We start from the raw sequence: 20,502 nt of genomic DNA, 5'->3' as shown, positions 1-20,502 counted from the left end.
GTATCACTATCCAGAAGTGCACTTAGCTCTTCAAAACCTGTTGGTTTGTCACACACGTCAAGCTTCCTTCTAAGACTCATGGTTGCGTCTTTCCCTGATGTAGGACAAGGACTGGAGGAACATGGAAGACTTGGAGAAATGGTGCTGCATCCTGGGTGAGGCAGCTCTATCCCTGTTAGTCTTTGGTGGAACTTGTCTTGCCTGCAGACTTGACGATGCTCCACTGCTGACGTACCAGAACCCTCTAGGAAAGTCATTCTCAGTGTGCTCCCCGTGCCAGCATCAGCATCACCTGGGAGCTCATTAGAAATGCAAGTCCTTGGGCTCTAGCTCAGACCTGCTGTATCTGTCACAGGGTGGGACCCAGCAAATCCGTTTTAACAAACCATCCAGATGATTGATTCAGGCTCAAGTTTGAGAACCACTGATCTAAATGAACTGACTTTTCCCTGAAGACAAAAATTTAGACAAGTCACTGGTCCCGGGGCCCTCCAGCTGGGGTTTGAACTCAAACCTCTCTCGCCAACAGTTTCATACATGGAGTTTTGTTCCTTTGTGAATATTTTTCTTCCACTCACATCTCCAGTTTATTATTTCTTATGTAAACATACAGGATAGTTACATCCAGGGACGAAGGGCAAGGATTTTTCTCTTACACCAAAGTAACTGCCTTTCCAAGATCTTTTATACATAAATCCAGTAAATGAAAAGGCTGAACCGAAACACTGCATTTTTTTCCCCATCATGTCAGAAACACAAACTTCTAAAAGTGAATGTTATAAATGAATAAATTCAGCACTTTGCCACACCTGCATTTAAAAAAAGATTTCATTTTCCTGCAGTTGTTTAGACACATCATGCAAACACTCTCCTAAGAGTGTTTTGAGATCACTGTTTGCTTCTGAACAAGAATAAATAATAAATAACCATCACTTTCACAAAACACCATTTTGTCATCAGCCCCACTTGGTCACCAGCCCTCTTAAATGAAAGTGGCTGGTGCAGGGACTAAAGGAAGGAAAATACCCAACATCTGAATGCCTGTCAGGCCAACACCCTTATTCTCAACATACTGTCTTCCTCACATACATCCCCTGCTGGTGGATATTAGCACATTTTTACAGACAAGAAAACTGGCTCACTTAAGGTGAGGTCATATGCCAAGGGTATTAAGCTAATTAAAGAGTGAGCTGGGACCTGAACCCAAATGCACTAGCTCTTTCCCTTATCTGGTTCTGCCTGTATTAAGCATCTAATTAGCTATTTATGTATAAGGAGGGCCTTCTGACATCTCTGAAACAATCATTTAACCTACTTTTAGCCATACAGGAAAGACCCTCATCCCATCCCCAAGCCCCCCTCTGTCACCACACTGCCAGCTCCACTGTGGGGCGACCATGAGGAATGGGGTAGAGGCTGGGAATGGATAAGAATTAACGTTGCCCACACTTGCAACATAGGAAGGCTCCTCACTCATTCTATATGAAATGACTATTCTCAGGGCAACTGTGTCCTGAATGGCCTGCATCCCAGTGTCTTGAGTTCTTTTTTTTAATCAGTGGATTTCCCTGTTTAATGGGGGTATTTCTTTGCATTTGAGGAGGCCCTCCTGTCCTCTGTAAGGTGTCCTGATCAAGCATGCCTTGTTTGATCGCTAGTGTAGATACTGGGAGTCGGGGGCGGCGGGGCAGGAAATACTCGGGCCACATCAGGATACCTTATTCCCACCTTTAGGATATGTAGGAATTCCTCAACTAAGTCTAACAGTTCTCTCAATATTCATATTTAACAATGCAAATGATGCCACCGACAAGGGCTTAATTTCCAAAATATGCAAACAGCTCATTCAACTCAATTACAAAAAAAAAAAACAACCCAATCAAAGAATGGGCAGAAGACCTACACAGACATTTCTACACATGCAGATGGCCAATAGGCACATGAAAAGATGCTCAACATTGCTAATTATTAGAGAAATGCAAATCAAAACTACAATGCAGTATCACCTCACACTGGTCAGAATGGCCATCATTAAAAAGACTACAAATAATAAATGCTGGACAGGGTGTGGAGAAGAGAGAACCCTCCTACACTGTTGGTGGGAATGTAAATTGATACAGCCACTATGGAAAACAGTATGGAGGTTCCTTAAAAAACTAAAAATAGTGATCCAGCAATCCCACTCCCGGGCATATATCCGGAGAAAACCCTAATCCAGAAAGACACATGCACCTCAGTGTTCATAGCAGCACAATACAGTGGCCAAGACGTGGAAGCAATCTAAATGTCCATCAAGAGATGAATGGATAAAGATGTGGTCCATATATACAGTGGAATACTACTCAGCCATAAAAACAGTGAAATAATGCCATCTGCAGCAACATGGATGGACCTAGAGATTATTATGCTAAGTCAAAGGCAAATACCATATGATACTGCTTATATGTGGAATGTAAAATATGACAGAAATGAATTTATTTACAAAACAGAAACAGACTCACAGACATAGAAAACAAACTTATGGTTACCAAAGGGGAAGGGGGTGGGGCAGGGATAAATTAGGAGTTCGGGATTAGCAGATACAAACTACTATACATAAACTAGGTAAACAACGAGGTCCTACTGTGTAGCACAGGAACTATATTCAATATCCTGTACTGAATCATAATGGAAAAGAATATGAAAAATACATACATACACATACATAGATATAGAAAACGTACAACTGAATCACTTTGCTGTACACCAGAAACACAACGTTGTAAATCAACGATACTTCAATTAAAACAAAAAAACCCAATGAGTCTGGAGGGCAGAAGCAAGTGGAGACAGATGATACAACTTAAAAGTAGTAACAGTTCTTTTAAAAATATTTTTTAAGTTGTAAAAGTAATATGCATGTTAAGAGAAATGCAAACAGGGAAGAAAGTAGAGCAGAAAGTGAAAGACCAGCGTGGGGGACACAAAGAGGCTCACACAAGCTAGACCTGTATTCCACCTCGCGCAGCTGCCCCACGACCTGCATGCCAGTTCTCACACTAACCCTTCCTGGATACCACTGTTCACCCTTTTCAAAAATTTGCCATCTGTCAACTAAGAGGAGAAAAGGTGGATTTCACACCTCTGTGTCCTTCATAAAACAACAGTCCCTCGTCATTTTGGTTGTCAAAAGGCACCTGACAGCACCAATACGCTTAAGGGATCAACCATGAAAAATGGGCCTCAGGTGACTAGTAGGTACAACGGTAATTACACTTGATCCCTTCTCAGCTTTACAAGATCACGCCCACAATTCTAGAAGTGCTGAGAAACACGTGACTGGCGTTCACGGGATAAATGCTCTAGGAAGGGATGCACGTTCAGAACGCAACCAGGAGACTGTAAAGCGGGGTGGGAGCGAGCATCCTTGGGCATCACTTAGAAGAAAACCTCGACGATGTCAGGGACATCTTTTTTTCAGTTGGCTCCAGAAAACAGACGTCAGGGTTGGAATTTTTTTTTCCCACAACGTCAGACACAAAGGACTCTCCAAGTATTCAAAAAGGCATTTAACTACGCATGAGGCTGAGGGCCCGCCTGCTGTAGACACTTCTCCTCTTGAGACAGGCCTCCTGCCCACAACCCTCCCATCTCACAGGCCCGGCCTCTCAAGCCCACCTAGGTGGGCTCCACTTCCCCCCGTTCATTAGATCTCCACGAGGGCCCACCTAGGATGGCAAACTTTAGACACCCCCCATTCTAGCACTCCTAGTTTTCTGAGGGGCGCCGCCCAGTCCTCCTGACAAGCAAAGGGACAAGGGCGGATGCCCAGTTAGGTCTTCAACGGCCTACCAGGGCCAGCACGCCCAGGCCTGGGCCCTCACCTTGCAGCACCCTTCACCCTAGTCGGAACCACAGGGCCCCGTATAGGAGCGATTCTCAGCCTTTTCTTCTGTGGCCAACAACAGGTGATGTTCATCTGTGTGCCACTCCCATGGGTCTCCTGATGGGCAGACTGGTAAGCCCTAGGTGGGTGCCTGCGGCTCTGCCCCCTTTCCTCCCACTTAAATGACATTCTAAGGATAGCTTTGAGTGTGACCTAATTTTACACATTCATGTGCCTTAAACTCTTTTACTAGTACCACTTCCGGAAACAGCTCTCACAACCAAACAAGACTGGTACAGAACACACAGGAGAGGCCGGGACAGCAGGTTTCAAAAACTCACTTTATTCCAATGTGAAATGAAGACTGATGGTTTAAAAACAAGAAAAAGTTCTTGATCAGCTGTGGGGATGCCTCGCTTGCTAGCTCGCACCCACTCCCTTTGAAACCAGGCGTTGGGACAGGCCATACCCGGCTGCGGCTCCATGCAGAGCCACCAGGCGGAGGCCCCAGCCGCAGGACCGCGCCCTCCAGCTCCCAAGGGTGGCCGTCTCCGCCCACCTGCTAGGGCTCTGACAGCAGGCCCAGAGAAGCGGCACGGGCAGCCCCCTCCCTTCCACTCCCAGAGCTCCTCTCTGTAGGAGGTGCCTGTGTGTCCTAGGACCAGGTAGGGAGCTAAGCTCCACAAACAAGGGACAGTCACTCCTGTATCTGTGACGTCTCCCCCGGGATCCATGATTCAGTCCGGGTCCCCCCCCACCCCCCTGTGCGTTAGGCAGCTGAGGTTGTTCAACAGGGAGAAGGATACATTCAGACTATACCCCAAGGTTAGCCCCAGCTGGGGTGCGGGGAGTGGGAAGGCAACACCTCCTGCTGGGGCCCAAGGGCCGACAAGCCGGGGCTGGGCACAGGGGTGTCTGGGGAACCACCGATGCCCAACCCTTTCCCGGCCCACCGGTGGTTAGCAAAGCTGCTGCGGCCCTCACCCCGCCATAAAGTGCTCCCCAGCCGTCCAGCCCTGCCACAGAGCTCTGGCTCCCCAACCCAGGACACAGGAAAGCTCCCCTCTTTTCGGCTTCAAACCTGGACTTTCAGCCAGGTCGGGCCCGGGGGTAGTGGCAGCAAAAGCAGCAGCCATGTCAAACATACGAATGACCTGAGAAATCTCCCCTGACGTCACCCACCCACTCGGAGCCGGCCCGGGGCTATGCGCAAGTCAGGAAGGGCGCAGCAGGACACTCACGGGCACAGACACACTCGCGCACACCTGCTTGAGGAGGGGGGGCCCGAGGGGGCACCTGTCCGCCAGCTGGGAACTGATGCCCACGTGCTCCATTCACGTGTCTCCGATTAGGCCTCTGCGTCGTATACTCTTCGAACCAGTGCAAGAACATCTTTCAGAGGGTCAGGCAGGCCAGGCCAGGGTCCCAGGAGGATGCTGGGGGCAGGGTGGGATTGGAAGCGTGGAGGAGGAGGACTTGCTGCCTCTCCTGATGTGCAGGGCACGCCCCCTTCTCCTGGAGTCTGGATCGCTGGGTAACGGGGCAGCTGGCCGACTGTCTGTCTGTGTCTCCCTTCCTACCCCTGCAAGCTCAGGGAAGGAGGGTCCTTGGCAGCTGGGGGCTGGGAGGCCGCATCCTCTGAGGCCCCTGCTGGCTCTGGCTCAGTAGCCATGGGCTCCTCAGCCTTATCCCTGTTCCCGCTGGCCTCCTGGAGCTGGTGCCGCCGCGCCACCTCGGCTTTCAGATTCTCCAAGTCTTTTTGGCTGAGTAGAAGGACGGGGCGAAGGGTGGGTTTATCAGAGTGGGCCTGGGCCCTCCGTCCCCTTACTGGCTCTGCTTAAACTTAGAACAAGATCAGGCTCTGTGCTCTCTGCAGCGAGACACACGTGTGGAACAAGTGCTTCCCTCCCGCAAACAGAAAGGCCCCCGAGTGCTGAAAAAGTACGAACTGCACACACTTGACAGCCTCCAGTTAAGGCCTGGCTCCTACCCAGCCTTCACGCCCAGTTCAAACCCACTGCACCCCGGCCGCTCCTATAGCCGATCACACCCAAAAAAACAGGTGTAGAGTGCAACACAGAGCAGATACGCTGTAAACGCCGTAACACTGAGCTGACCAAACCCATGCCGCACACAGGTGGGAGGGAGACGGCGCGAGGGGCTTTCGAAGACGGCACTGTTTGTAAGAGCTGCACAGGGACCCTCAGGGCCTGGCTCTAAGGCACATCACTACACTGACAGAGCAGGAGTCCAGAGAAGGAATGACACTGCTCTTTACATACTGACACGAAACGATCACCAAGATAGATTAAGTGCAGGAGAAAAATACCTATGTGCATGGCTCACTACAATTTGGCACCTTGGGGGAAAAAAGGGGAAAAACGGTTACAAATCTGTGTCTGCCCAATTATGCAGAGTATTTCTGGAAGGATTCACAAGGAACTCCTTGCCACTGGCTATACTTTTCAATTTTGAGCCATGTCAATGCATCATTTATTTAAAAAACCAAGAAAAAAAATAAAGGCCAACTTCTAAGCGGGGGTGGGGCGCCTCACCTGAGAGGAATGAAGAGGATGCCGTTGATGACGTTCAGCTGTTCCAAGACGCTGGCCATGCTGGGGGCTGTGAACTGAGGGGCAGGGAGGATGAGCCACTGCCTGAGCGCCGGGAGGCCGGGGTGCGGCCCACCCAGCCCCGCTCGGGGACCCACCTTGAGGGGCGGGATGTTGGCGCTGGAGCCGTTGCGGTAGATCTCGTTCATGGTGCGCTGCAGGGCCACGGCCTGCTGGGTCAGGCACTTGAGGTACTCGGAGCTCTCCTTGGTCTTCTCGTGGTCCTCGCCCAGCTGCAGGGGGCGGGAAATATCAGTGCTGCCCGTAGCCCCGCCCCTCCCTGCCCCTCCCCGCCCCGCCCCGCCGTGGCCCACCTGCGTCTTGTAGATGGTGTAGCCTTCCTTCTCGTGCTGCAGGGCTGACCGGAACTCGGCTTTGCTCTCATAGACCCGGGCGACCAGGTGGTGGCTGCAGGCAGGCACGGCGCAGGGGGAGGCGAGGGAGGGACGTGAATGGGCCGGTGGGGACGGATGGGTGGTGTGCAGGCTACCCCAGAACCCACTCTGGGAACTTTCCAAGGGGGAAGGCAAGTCCAGAACTCAGAGAAGAGATGCAAGTTGAGAGATATTTCCTCAGGAGTCAGATGGAGGACAGAGTGCTGGATCCCGTGCCCGCCCTCAATGCAAGCGCCTCCCGGGCACCCTGTGGCCTGGGGCCTTCCTGTCCCCTAACCCAGCACAGCCTCACCTGAGGGCCACCTTGAGGGACTTGGGCCCATGGTACTTGGTGCTGACGGCCAGCGCATTCTCCAGGAAGCGCAGCGATAGGTCACACTCCATCACTCCGTGCAGCACCAGCCCGATGTTGTTCTGGGGGCAGTCGGGAGGGCCCCGGTCAGCTCCCACTCCCCGGGCTCGAGGCTAGTCCCGCTGCCCCTCCCCGGTACTCACGTCCAGCAGGGCCATCTCAGGGTGGTCCTCCCCGAACACGAGCAGTGTGAGGTAGCGGGCGCGGTACAGCAGGCTCAGGGCCGTGGACAGCTGGCTGCTGGCGAAGCAGTACAGGGCCAGGTGCATCTGCGGGGGCAGCGGCGTCAGGCCGGGGCAGCCACGGGTCCCACCCACCCTGCAGGCCGTGCCGCCGGCGGCTACTCACATATTCCTGGATGGTGTTGGGGTGCTCGATGCCCATCACTCGCTCGCTCATCAGCACAGCCTTCTGTTGGTTGCTGAGGGCCTGGGGAGGTGGGGGGCTGTCACTCCCGGGTGGTACCGCCCCACACCCAGTCTGCCTGGCTCACGAGCCTCCACAGCAGCTCGGCCTCTTCACCTTCGGCTGAAATTTCTATTTTTACTTTGCACAAAGGCAGCAGAAGAGTGGTCAAAATCCAGCTGCCGTGACCATGGAAGTCGACAGCCCGCTCTGAGGCCGCTTCACATTTTAAAACACTTGTCTTAATCTATGCCAACACATGCATACAAACCTCAAATTGTGCCAAAAATAAAGTATTCGTAATGAGAAAAGGCAGACAGGCGAAAGAAAACAAGAGTCCTATGGCTGGAGGCGGGAGTAGGGCACCTACAGTGCACCTAGCTTAGGAAACAGCCTCTCAAGCCCCGGGGCCAGCAAGGCAGGTGAACGCCACAGGCCCCAGGATGGTACAGGCAACAGCACAGACCCCAAGCAGCTTCCCTGGCGCTTACAGGGCTCTAGGTACTGAGTCAGAATTTACCCTTCCCTCATCCCTGTGAAGGGAGGCCCTGCCATCACACTCACTTTGTCCACGGGCACGGCAGCTCCCCCCAGGATACAGCTCTTAAGTGGAGGGAGCTGGGGGGGACAGGGGAGGCAGGCCGCCGTACAGGCAGAACAAGCACCTCCCCGGGTCTCCACCTGCTCCTCCTGGGGGGGCCCAGAGGTCAGCAGCATCCCGGGCCCCTGGGATGACAGGGGCTCCAGTCCCACCTGCCGGGACTCCTGCTTCCTGCTGCCGCGGGGGGTGAGAACACAGCCCCAGCTCCCCCATGCCCCCCTCCGCCCCGCTGGTGCCAGACCAGGCCCTGGGCCCCTGCTGAAGGCCCAGAGGGTACACACGGCCCACCTCAGCGTAGTCGCCCATGATGTAGTGGAGGCGGGCGAGGAGGCGCAGGCAGGCACATATCTCCACGTGCATGGCTCCGTACACGTTGTTGAACAGGTTCAGGGCCTCGTTGATGAGCTCGCAGCCCTCCTTCAGGAAGCCTGCAGGGCACCCCGGGGGCGGAAGGTCAGGGCCGGCCAGAGGGAAGTGGGTGCCCCCCCCCGCAACCCTGCCCCGCGGCTGCACCTGGCACGCACCCTGCTGTACTTTGGCCTGCCCGCTCTGGAAGAAGTGAAAGGCGTCTGAAGCCTTCGGGTTGACGTGTTTGACCACAGGGAAGATGTTGAGCACGTCCTCCTCCGTGAACGCGGGCTTGTGGCGGCTGTCGAAGCTGTACTCCTTCAGCAGGATCTGGGGACCCAGCCCGGCACCCGCAGGCAGCCTCAGCCCGGGCTCAAACGGCCGGCACCGCCCCGCCCAGTTCCCTCCGTGGCCCCGGGAGCCCTGCAGGACGCTCTGAGCCAGCCCACCTGGATTCCGGTTTTCAGGGAGATCTCCCGCAGCAGCGTGATCTTCTGCAGCCCGTAGGTCTCCACGGCCTGGTCCACGGTCTCACTGGGGAGGAGCAGCGGGTGGGCCCAGGCAACCCAGCACCCCTCTGCCCCCTTCTCCACAGCTGCCCCTCCACCCGAGCCCCCTCCCAGCTCCCCTCCCCACTTCCCCAAGCAAGCAGCCCTCCACAGCTCCCTGCTTTCTCCTCCCCGTTCCACTGCCAACGACCAAGGAGGACCCGGACGCTGCCCGGGAGCCCAGCGCCCCTGCACCCATCACGTACCACTCGAGGCTGAAGTCAAAGTAGTTCTTGGCCTCCTGGCAGATGTTCTTCCAAAGCTCCTGGGGGGTCATGACAGCCCAGGCTGTGTTGTCTGCTGCCCCTGGCGGCCGGTTTCTCCTCCTCCTGTTCCTCTTCTTGGAGACGAGCTCGTCGGCGGGCAGGTGGGCCACAGGGTTGGGGTAGGAGCTCAGGAAGCAGTTCAGGAAGTGGCTGATGGCAGCCGAGAGCCCCGAGAGCTCGACCCCCTGCAAGGGAGGTTGGAGCAGTGTCACCACCCGGGCTCCCCCCGACATCCCCATGGCCCAGGACGGGGAGGGAGCGCAGTACCTGTAAGTACGTCTTGAAGATGTGCTTGGCAGAGCGGGTGATGAGCTCTCCGATGCCGATCTTCTGCAAGGGTGCAGAGAGGGGAGTCTTGGTCAGGCCCCGGCCTCCATCCCAGCCCCGCCATCCCACAGCCACCCTGGGCACCACTCACGTAGATGTGGTCCAGCTGGTCCCGGGCCGGGCTCCGGACTACCAGGTCCAGCACCTTGCCCAGGTAGCGCATGTTGATGCCGCGCTGACGCATCACCTCGGCCAGCGTGGCTCCGTCCATGGGCAGCACCGCGTGGTCTGCGAAGTCCTTCACCTGCGGGCTGCAGCACGTCAGGCCCCCCCAGCCCAGGGCCTCCGCTTCCTCCCGCCCTGGGTCTTCCCAAGGGAGCTCACGCTATCCTGAGGCCCTGAGGGAAGGAGGGGACTGAGACCCCAGCTCCCAATCGGGAAGAGGGAAGGAGACAAAGCGGCAGCAAGAATGTGAGATCTTGTCCCCAGCCTTCTGCACAGGCCACCATCACCCCTGCGACTGCTGGGCCCACAAGGCGGGGAATCAGGGATGAGGGAGCCGCACAGGCTCTCCTGTGATTGCACAGGAAGAAGCAGGGCCACAGCTTCATCCCGCGGTTGTGCTGCGCCTCGCAGGGGCCTGGGGCAGCCAGCACGGCAGGCTCAGCTCAAAGATCGGGGGACACAGCAATCCCACCACTGGGCATATACCATGAGAAAACCGTAATTCAAAAAAAGTCATGTACCACAATGTTCACTGCAGCTCAATTTACAATCGCCAGGACATGGAAGCAACCTAAGTGTCCATCAACCGATGAATGAATAAAGAAGATGTGGCACATATATACAATGGAATATTACTCAGCCATAAAAAGAAACAAAATTGAGTTATTTGTAGTGAGGTGGATGGACCTAGAGTCTGTCATACAGAGTGAAGTAAGTCAGAAAGAGAAAAACAAATACTGTATGCTAACACATATATATGGAATTGAAAAAAAAATGGTTCTGAAGAACCTAGGGGCAGGACAGGAATAAAGACGCAGATGTAGAGAATGGACTTGAGGACACGGGGAGGGGGAAGGGTAAGCTGGGACAAAGTGAGAGAGTGGCATGGACATATATATACTACCAAATGTAAAACAGATAGCTAGTGGGAAGCAGCCGCATAGCACAGGGAGATCAGCTCGGTGCTTTGTGACCACCTAGAGGGGTGGGATAGGGAGGGTGGGAGGGAGGAGATATGGGGATATATGTATACATATAGCTGATTCACTTTGTTATAAAGCAAAAACTAACACACCATTGTAAAGCAATTATACTCCAATAAAGATGTTAAAAAAAAAAAGATCGGGGGACAGCATGGCACCTAAGCTCAGGGCTGCCTTGGAGGGAGCAAGCACCGTGTACATACACAGGGCCTATGTACAAAGCTTGTGGGGGTGAAGACGCCCCCAGCCCCTCTATCAGCCATCCCATCACACAGGGGCTCAGAGGGCCAGACCCCAGCTGCCAGCCTACAAGGGAGGGCACGCAGAGCAGAACCTGATGCCTCCCTTGACCCCTGTGTGTCAGCAGCCCCATTCTGGGGAGAACTCCACCCTGCCTGCCTTGCAGGTCAGCAGGCCTAAGTCACTCCCGCAAAGGTTCCACAAGCTTCCAGAGTCGGAGATGGATGAGGCCCTGGGGCCTGTAACAGCACCCTCTGGGCAGTCCCTCGTCCCACCCGTGCCCTCACCAAGCCGGGGATCTGGCAGGAGAGCAGGAAGGCAGCAGCATCTTTTAGCAGCTGCTTCTGGTCCCGAACTTCCTCCTGGCAAGACTCCGGGAAGCGAACCCCTGGGGGAGGGAGGGCAGAGGCATGAGCCAGGCAGAAGAGAGGCAGGTGGCCAGACAGACGGCAGCCCTCAGGTGGGTGAACAGGCCCACCAGCGCTGGGGCCCTAGAGGACCATTCACCTGGCGAGAAGATGTCGGGGTTGAAGCGGACGTCAAAGGCCGTGCTGCTGATGGAGCCCACAGCCTTGCATGCGTTGCGGATCACCTCCCGACTGCGAGGATCTGCTGTAGAGACGCTGCCCATTAGGAGGTAGCCCCACTCCCGCTCCGGTGGGGCAGCAGCCGAGCCTCCCTTGTCCTGGGCTCCCCCGGCAGCCACGGCAGCCCCACCTGTCCCGTCATCCGAGGCGATGGTCTCTGCCAGCTCCTTCACCTTGGCCAGGCCACTAGCACTGCTGCCCTCCTCCTCGCTTCCCACCTCGGGTGCTGGAGGGTCTTCAGGCTTGGACTCCGAGGATGGGGAGTCGCCGTTTTCCAGTGACAGGGGGGTCTCCATCTTGCTGGCCTTCTGCTGCATCAGCTGTAGGGCTGCCAGCTTCATGAAGAGGAGGTACCTAGAGCACAGTGGATGGGGCAGAGCAGGGAATAGAGGAGGGGTATGTAGAAGCGTAACTGCTCTGGCGGCTTCCTGCTGGCTTCGGGGGACCTGAGCCAGGCCCTGGCTCCTGCCCCGCTGGGGCTGAGGGATGTTGGGGCTGGACACCCTGCCGGCCTGGGGGACACATCCCTTCCAGTGTGCAAGCGTCCACACACGTGTGCATGTGCCAGTCCAGCACTACTACCAGGTGGCGGCAGCAGGTCACAGCAATAATGGGTATCTTCCCAGACAGGAAGAGGACAGCTGGTGTGTGGGGGGCTCACACGCAGCCCAGGGCTCTTGAGAGCGCCAGGAACCCCCCTGGCATTCTGACAGGGAGATTATTCTGGGGCATTTGACGGGCTGACCCCTAAGCACGAAACGGCAGCAGCAGGGACCCCGCCCCCACCCCTCCTCCAGGGCCCTGGCACTGGGAGGTTCAGACACCTAACCAGGTTTCCATGTGCTCCCTGAGGGAACAGACCCGCTTCCGGCAGCTGAAAGCCGCTGGTCTAGCCACTTGCTAGTTTCTGACCCACATAAGGCTCTTGGATGTCCGTGCTGGGGAGCCTGATGCCGCGGTGGGTGGCGCTGGGGCTGGGATGGCCAGGGCCAGAGCTAGCTCCTCTTCACTTTCCAAAGCCGCCCCCCATCAAGGATCAGGCCCCAGGACCACCCACCAGAGGACGCAGCCGCTTGCCCTGGCTTCCCACCTGTGCTCCACGAAGGCGTCCACCAGCTCCTGGCGCAGGCAGCAGAGCTTGTGGCGGTGGGCGCGGGGGAAACCGGCGCGGGTGCACTCCTCGGGCAGCACCTCGCCGGGCACGGGCAGGAAGTTGAGGTCGGGGGGGAAGGTGCGCAGCAGGTCAAGGATGTAGTGGCGACCGTCGTTGCCGATGATGCCCTTGCACTCCACGGAGGAGCAGAGCTCCACCTCTTCATCCCGGTCGTTGAGCACCCGGTGCCTCAGGATCTTGAGGGGCCGGCTCGTGCGTTCCAGCAGCTCCAGGTAACGTGGGTGCGACACCACCGTCTTGCCAAAGTCAATGGAGCCGTAGATGACGCTCTGCTCCTGGTCCCGCTCCAGGATGCCGGGGATGATGGACTGGGCCGTGACACGGTAGCCGCGGTAATCCACTACCACCGTGCCCAGCGTGTACAGCCCCTCCACATCCACGGCATTGTATGTGCGCACGCCATTCAGGTCATTGGTGGGCGCCACATAGGCCGCCACGTCCCCCCCGAAGTCCTTGTAGTGGTCGCGGACGTCAAAGCCCAAGCTGAAGAAGATGTTGTTCCAGATGAACATCTGCATCTTGGTCTCCTCGCTGGGGTTGATGGCCATCACGTTGCCATCGATGACTGCCATGGCGCCCCGCGTGGCTGCCGCTGTGAAGTCGCTGTGTACCTGGGGGCCCGAGGTTGGAGGGTGAGAGAGCCGCGGGGTTCATCCCGCCTGGCCAAGCTCGCCCAGGGCTGGTGGAGGTAAGCAGGACAAAGTTTCCTCACATTTGGAAAAGGGCAAGAAACCCCAGTTTTGGACTTCCCTGGTGGCGCAGTGGTTAAGAATCCACCTGCCAATGCAGGGACACGGGTTCGAGCCCTGGTCTGGGAAGATCCCACATGCCGGGGAGCAACTAAGCCCGCGAGCCACAACTACTGAGCCTGCACTCTAGAGCCCGTGCGCCACAACTACCGAAGCCCACGTGTCTAGAGCCCATGCTCCGCAACAAGAGAAGCCACCGCAATGAGAAGCCTGTGCACCGCGACGAAGAGTAGCCCCCGCTCACCACAACCAGAGAAAAGCCCGTGCGCAGCAACGAAGACCCAACGCAGCCACAAATAAAATAAAATAAAATAAATAAATTTATTAAAAAAAAAAGAAACCCCAGTTTTGAAAAAATGTAACACTTATACTGCGAGAGAGAGCAGAGCTTAGTGATTAAAAGGGAGAGTGAGGACTGGGGTGGGTCTGGGAATCACCAAATACGTGCCAGGTGATCTTGGCTGGATCACCTCTCAGACCTGTTTTCTCATCTATAAAACTGTGACATAAAAGTATCAGCCTTTACAAGGTGTCTGGAAGATTACAGGAGGCAATGCCTACACAGCACCTGGCACAGCCCCTGGCAAAGTGAGCACCCCGGGCTTTAGATCTTATCGTCACCATTATCATCTCTAGTAAGATTATGGGAGATTTCAAAGAAACTTTTTTCAAAAGCACTGCTTTTTCCTCATCTGTCTCAGGAAAAACACTACGGATATCTCAGTAGGGCACGTGTGTCCAGCTGAGGGTTCCACGTGGGTGTGCTGGGAGGGAAGCTGTCATGGACCTTGCCACTCAGCCCATCCTGGAGGCGTGTCCCCACCGGTTCCGGCCCACAGACACTAAATCTCAGAGAGGCCAGAAGAAGGAGTTGGGGTCATCTACCAGGAGGCGGAAGGCTGGCAGAACGCCCTGGAAGATCCCTGACAGCCCACCCCAGCTTCCGTCTTGTTCACAGAAAACGAGCAGGTAGGTGGCAGGAGGGCCTGCGGCCACCGGTCAGGCCTGAGGGGCCACGGGCACCTTGAATATGGCTCTTTCTCGCAGCAGCCGCTCAGGCAGGTTCTTCCGAGGCAGCTCCCGCGTTGTCTGCAGCTCTTCATTCCAGTCCCGGGTCTACAGCAGGACAGGGAGGGAGACACCGGCTCAACCTGAGCCCCCAGCACCTGCTCGGGGCAGTCCCGTCCCCCGCCTCCCCGCAGACAGCCCCCCAAGCACCCAGAACCCAGCCTGGCGTCCACCAGGGGAAGGGAGGGAAGAGCTAAGGGTGGGCCGCGAGGCTGCAGGCACCTGTCCTGGAATATGCTCCTCGTAGCCCAGCCGGGAGGTGTAGGCATCCTCTGCGCGCACACAGTCCATGGCATGCTCCGCCTGGGGCGCTGTCCAGCTGTATACCTGGAATGGGGTGGCGATCCTCTCGAACGGGTGGCGCTGGACCCTGTGGTGGGCAGAGGGGAGATGGGGCAGCCCACTGAGCCCAGAGCCCTGCCCTGGGCCCCTTCTCCAAGGTCCCACTGGCTCTGCCCTGTCCCTGGAGAGTCCGACGGAAGCACACGGCCGCCTGTCGTAGGGCTGCTAGGCTGACTGCTGCCTAGAAGGGAGCTCTGGGGTGCTGGGGGCACAGCTTAGGGCAGGAGGGCTAGAGTTCAGGCTGTATGGTTCACCCACCCCATGGGACGTGGGATGAGGGACAGGTGGGCCAAGGTGCTACCTTTTCTTCTGCAGGACGGCAAAGTTTTTTTTGAAGGTTGGGCTGATCTGGTTGAGCAGCTCCACCAGGGAATGGCTGAGGAAGCGGGGGCTGGCAGGCTTGGGGTTGAAGTGGTACGCTGTGGACCTGCAGGGAGACGGTGGCCACTGTGCAGGGCACCCCAAGCAGCTGCCCACGGACTCGGAACGGGCTCGCACGAGGACTTACTGGTTCAGGTAGAACCCCCGAGTGGACGCCGTGATGCTGACTTGTCGGTCCTCGGCTGTGATCACGAACAGGTACATGAGGTCCCCGTGCATCTTGCGATTCCCAGGGGGTGGGTTCCAGCCGCTCATGGTGAGCACTTTCAGGCACTGCAGGGGCTGCAGGAACGGCCAAGCACGAGTGGGCCAGGCTTCCTGGTGTGGCGATCCCCCACCCCAAAAGAGACCTGCTCCCACCTTCCAATCACGGTTCTGGGGCTGCAGAGGACACAGCGGCCGCTCCCGGCTCCCTGGAAGGATGTACTCAGGCGGGGTACAGTCGATGGGGTCCATCTCCAAGCCCTTCTTCCGCTTCCCGCTGTCTGAGGGACCCGAGGCTGGTGGTCAGCCCAGGACCACCCAGGGGCCAACTCCCTCCCCAGCTCAGGTGGCCCCGGTCTGTGTCCCTCCAGGTGGGAAGGCCGAGCCCTTGGCCCCTTCACCAGCCCCTGGCCAACTTGCTCCCGGCCCGTCTGCCCAACCGCCAGCCCCAATGCCTCGCGCACCTCCCAGGTCGCCGTCAGTAAAGACACTCAGGAAGGACAAGGAATTGCAGTCAACCCCGTTGAAGGCATCGGATGGGTCCAGGCTCTTGAGCAGGTCTCGAACGTGGCGCACGTGGATGCGGGCCTCTCGCACCGTGTATGGCTCTGTCGGGAGGGGGATGGGCAGGGCGTCACCAGGGCAAAAACCCACCCAGCAGAGAGAAGTCGGCCATGGCACTACCAGGGGTGGTCTTGATTTTAGTTTTAGGCTTTCACTTACAAATTCCCTTATGAACACATAAGCTGGAATTCTGCTTTCAACACATACACCTGCCTGCTGGTGGGCAGGGATCCTTGTTTGCAAAGAACCTTATGCCAAAGGGCACAACAAATGCCTCTGGAAGTGCACACAGAAGGCCCCTGCTCTCTGCCCACGAGTGTCTCGGGTGGGCAGCCCAGCACAGCTGCTAGGTCCCCATGGGCTCAGTCCAGTTCTCCCAGGGCAGCCCTGGCCGGGGGTGGCCTGAGGACTTACAGGACCTCAAACTGCAACACTGCTCTCCAACTCATGTTTCATGAAATTTCAATGAGGGCTCTTCTGGGGAAGGACAGAGGTTTCGTCATTAGGTAAGTCTGGGCACAGCTGGGTTACATTTCTCCCACATTTGCTCCTTGGCTGACATGCCTAGAACAGCAGTGCCACCTTTCCCCAGGTAACCTAAGTTCACGTGATTTTTTTTTTTTTTTAAACAAACAAACCAGACTCACTGTGCCAGCTGACCGTCCCACACTGGGCCTGACTTCCCTGCTCAAGAGCCGTGAAACCTTAGTTTCCTTAAGAGACTGAACTTTTATCTATAAAATTTGAACGGGCTGATTTCAAGCACCTGCCTGGCACTGTTTGTTTTGTTTAAAATCACGACTCTGATATTCAGCCATGAAGTTGGAGGGTGTGCTTGTGACGGCCTGCGAAGCAGACCTGTGCTCCTGTCCCGTCTTCTCCTGCCTCCACAAGTTCAAGGCTGCCCTGAGCCTCCACGTGCTCATCTGTGACACAGTGACACCAAGGTACCAGCGGGAGGGGTGGGGTGGGGGTGAGCGCCGCCTGGCCCCGCCTCCTCATGCCCCCCCTTGGCGGGCCGCACAACTTCCAGACAAACCTTCCACCACGCGTAGCACCGAGCCCTCCTGCAGCCCCTCCACACTGCGCAGCTCTGAGAAGTGGTCCAGCATGTTGCCGTCCAGGTGCAGTGAGAAGCAGGTGCGGTGACATGTGTCTTCACGGTCCATGAGCACCTGGTGGATCTCCTGTACCATCTCCTGGGGGGACACCTGCCAGGGAGAAGGCCCTGACCAACCTGGTGAAAACATACCGCTTCCCCAGCCCAAAGCACCTGGATGCCTAAAGTCAATGCTCCAAATACTGTTTCCCCCTTTTTGGCTTTTATTTTAAATTCCAGGCCCTGCCCATACATACCATGCCCACTTGCACCTGTGTGTGTGTATGTGTGTGTGCAGGGTACATATACACACGTGCAGGACAGAGCCTTGCCCTGTTACCCGCAAGCTTAAACTATTCCTGCAGACCAAGAGCAGGCCCTGAGTAGAGCAGCAGGAGGTGTAAAAACAAGGAAAAGAAAAGAGTCATCTTGCCTCCTCCTTTGCCCAGTGCCAAGGTCCCCAGGGCAAATGGCTTCCCCCTTCAGGAAGGTGTGCTGTGGGGCTGAAGCCTGTGGCCCCAGAAGACACAAGAGGGCCTCACCTGGTTCCCCAGTGAGTAACAGTTTACAAGACCTCTGGGTCGGCTCGGCTCTTGAAGACCACCCACTACCACTCTCCTCTCAGACAGATGGTAAAACTCCAGCCAGAGAATTGACCTACCTGAGGGTGGGGAGCCCTGGGACCCCAACACTACCCAGCCACTACCATACCGATCCCCAAACAGGGCTGGCAGTCCCAGCTGGGATCTGTCCCCTTGCACTGAGGCAACGGCCTGAACCTGGACTCCCACGTCCACCACGTTAGCTGAGTGACCTTGGAAGGCACAGGACCCTCGGTTTCCTGCCTCAACACGGGGCCAGACCGGGCAAGGGCAAAGCTTGGCTTCGCACCCTCATGCTCCCCAACAGGCGCAGGCCCTGGCCCCCAGTACCCCTCTATCATTTCACCTGGAGGGAGAAGGGCTCGATCCCAGGAGCCAGGATCTTCACAGAAAAGCCCGTGTCCTGAATGACAATGACTTCCTGTCCAGTGGTCTCCTCTCCCGGCTCAGCCTCATCCAGCCCATTTTCCCGGGGCGGTTCGGCAGCCCCCTCTTCCTTTTTCAGGCTCTCCGGGCAGTCCCCATTCAACAGCATGACTGATGGCAGCTCTGCGGGGGAAAAGAAAGGAGCTGAGTCAGACGGGCCTCGCTGGCGAGGTCTGCCTCACCTACCAGGGTGGACACAGCCCTACAGAATGGCGTCTGCCTGTCCTCCCAAGACTCGGCCCTGCGCCAGACTCCGGTCCCACCGCACCCCAGGGCACGCCTGCAGGCTACTGCCCGCTCGCTCGCCTCCACACCCTGGGCCCTCGCTTCCTATCTGCTCCTCGGGCCCCCAGTCTGGCAGCCGTGTGAATAGGCCACCCAGACCACTCTCCCCAGAGCCACCAATGCCACCCTAAGGGCCAAACCTGAGGGTCTGCTCTGGCCTTAGGCAACTAGCTGCTTGGCTTCCCTCCCCCACCGCTCACTTCCTCCTCTTCCCTGATGGACTCTGCTGCTCTTTTTCTTCTCTCTCCAGCTTGCCCTCCTCCTGGCAGTCCAGCTGTGGGTGTCCTGGGCCCCAGCCTCTCCTCATTCCCACCTCACCCTTGCCCGTGACTGCAAATGCCCTCCCGTCTCCCAGCTCACGTGACCAATCCAGGCCTCGCTCCAGTTTTTCAACATGTGGCCATCCCTTAGGCCTCACCAGACTCATCTTGTCAGCACGGAATTTATCTTCCTCCACAAACCAGCCCCTGCACTGCGAATGCTCGCCCCCCTCATCCCTATCTAGTCACCCAACCTAATCTCCAAACTGGTCACAGGACTGCTGCAGGCCATGTCCCCTATTTCAAGAATTCCACTTGCTGTACACCTGAAATTAACATAACGTTGTAAATCAACTGTACTGCAATTAAAAAAAAATTAGAACATGCACTAGTCCTAATTATGTGTGTATATGTACATTTATATCTATTCCAGTAGAAAGACTGAAAGACTCAGAATTCAGTGGCTTTCCTTAAATAACAAGATTAACAGTCATATAATCCTTTCCTTATGAAGTCTGTACTTTGCAGGTGTTTACAAGAAGCTTGTATTATTGTATGACACAACTGTTAAACCAGTGTTTATTTCAGGGTACGATTTAGAAAAAAACGTATCAGGAGCTTTTTGAGAAAACGAGGGCATTGAAACTGTAGCGAGCAAATTCTTATACCAACTTTTGTGAACGGTTCATGTTTTATATCCAAAGTCTACAAGTGATCTTCATTTCCATGGTGTGACCATATCCTTAGATGAGTAGCTAAGGGTGATCCAGAGACAACACTTGTGCTTCTACAAACGAAATTCTGGTAAATATAGATAACTCCTTTTTTAAATAAAGTGCTTTTTAAGTTGTTATTAAAGGTGATCATAGTAAAAAAGATAAAATATTTCCATTAATGGTAAATCTGCATAATTAATGGTTAATAGGAATAAGTGAGAATCCATAGAATCAAATAAATATAGCTTTTTCCTCTTCCAAAAAAAAACAAAAGGTACCACTCAGAACCTTCTAATACTCTCCACTGCTCTACCGCTCACGGGAACCGAACATCTTAGGCCTGAAGTCCACCTCAGCCCCTGCCAGTTCTCCCCATCAAGGTGCAGCTACACCAAACTACCCGGAAGCCTAAGAACAAGCCACACATTTTCCCTCCTACCTGCGCTTTTGTTTATGCTGCCCCCCATATACCATTCCATCAGGCAGACTCCTACTCATCCGTCAAGGCCTAGGTGAAATAAACTCTCTTCTCTGAAGCCTGACCAATGACCCCTGGCAGCAGTGTCGTGCTGCACTCGGGGGGCTGTTCACACCAGCAGCTCTATCTTCCTCCTCCTGTCTTGCCCGCGCTCAACAGAAAGGCACTGAATTAATGAATTAATTACTGTAAAATCCCCGCACTTGTGACCAGCAACCGACACACATGTCGTGGGGAGAAGGAGCAGGTGACAAAAGCTCCCATTTCTCCGCAGGCACTAAGGGGAACAGAGGAGAGCCCTTCCCGCCCTGCCCCGCTGGGGGAGAGGAGGATGTCCTCGCAGAAACCCTCCAGCGAAACACAGGCCTGCCTGGAGCCCCACGGGCCCACGGGGCTTTCCGGCCCAGGGCCTGCCTGGCAGCCAGACTGGCCCCTTGCTTATCTGGGAGCTCCAGACAGG

General features: G+C 55.9%; 1 protein-coding gene across 3 annotated transcripts in view; it reads right to left on the bottom strand.

Annotated features, from left to right (window-relative positions):
* The window catches only part of CLUH (clustered mitochondria homolog), a 28,295-nt gene that overhangs the window by 2,431 nt on the left and 5,362 nt on the right, over positions 1 to 20,502 (bottom strand). Inside the window, exons 2-26 of one of the 3 annotated variants that reach the window (XM_082679594.1) lie at positions 18,224 to 18,426; positions 17,216 to 17,387; positions 16,077 to 16,220; positions 15,769 to 15,893; positions 15,536 to 15,690; positions 15,329 to 15,454; positions 14,908 to 15,055; positions 14,641 to 14,733; positions 12,785 to 13,479; positions 11,825 to 12,048; positions 11,615 to 11,719; positions 11,395 to 11,495; positions 9,811 to 9,963; positions 9,660 to 9,722; positions 9,333 to 9,577; positions 9,028 to 9,112; positions 8,755 to 8,908; positions 8,519 to 8,658; positions 7,573 to 7,653; positions 7,368 to 7,493; positions 7,165 to 7,286; positions 6,792 to 6,885; positions 6,576 to 6,710; positions 6,421 to 6,494; positions 4,193 to 5,628 (exon numbers count right to left, since the gene is read on the bottom strand). In XM_082679594.1, coding sequence (XP_082535720.1) covers positions 5,442 to 5,628; positions 6,421 to 6,494; positions 6,576 to 6,710; positions 6,792 to 6,885; positions 7,165 to 7,286; positions 7,368 to 7,493; positions 7,573 to 7,653; positions 8,519 to 8,658; positions 8,755 to 8,908; positions 9,028 to 9,112; positions 9,333 to 9,577; positions 9,660 to 9,722; positions 9,811 to 9,963; positions 11,395 to 11,495; positions 11,615 to 11,719; positions 11,825 to 12,048; positions 12,785 to 13,479; positions 14,641 to 14,733; positions 14,908 to 15,055; positions 15,329 to 15,454; positions 15,536 to 15,690; positions 15,769 to 15,893; positions 16,077 to 16,220; positions 17,216 to 17,387; positions 18,224 to 18,426 — 3,950 coding nt within the window. In that variant the 3' untranslated portion in view covers positions 4,193 to 5,441. Of the gene's footprint in view, positions 1 to 4,192; positions 5,629 to 6,420; positions 6,495 to 6,575; positions 6,711 to 6,791; positions 6,886 to 7,164; positions 7,287 to 7,367; positions 7,494 to 7,572; positions 7,654 to 8,518; positions 8,659 to 8,754; positions 8,909 to 9,027; positions 9,113 to 9,332; positions 9,578 to 9,659; positions 9,723 to 9,810; positions 9,964 to 11,394; positions 11,496 to 11,614; positions 11,720 to 11,824; positions 12,049 to 12,784; positions 13,480 to 14,640; positions 14,734 to 14,907; positions 15,056 to 15,328; positions 15,455 to 15,535; positions 15,691 to 15,768; positions 15,894 to 16,076; positions 16,221 to 17,215; positions 17,388 to 18,223; positions 18,427 to 20,502 lie in introns of those variants that run through there. The other 2 variants (XM_082679595.1, XM_082679596.1) reach the window with 2 other exon arrangements.

This window comes from Grampus griseus, assembly GCF_964374135.1.
Source record: "Grampus griseus genome assembly, chromosome: 20".
Lineage (NCBI taxonomy): Eukaryota > Metazoa > Chordata > Mammalia > Artiodactyla > Delphinidae > Grampus > Grampus griseus.
The sequence above is the reverse complement of the archived record's forward strand: the minus strand, read 5'-3'. Positions and strand labels throughout refer to the sequence as shown.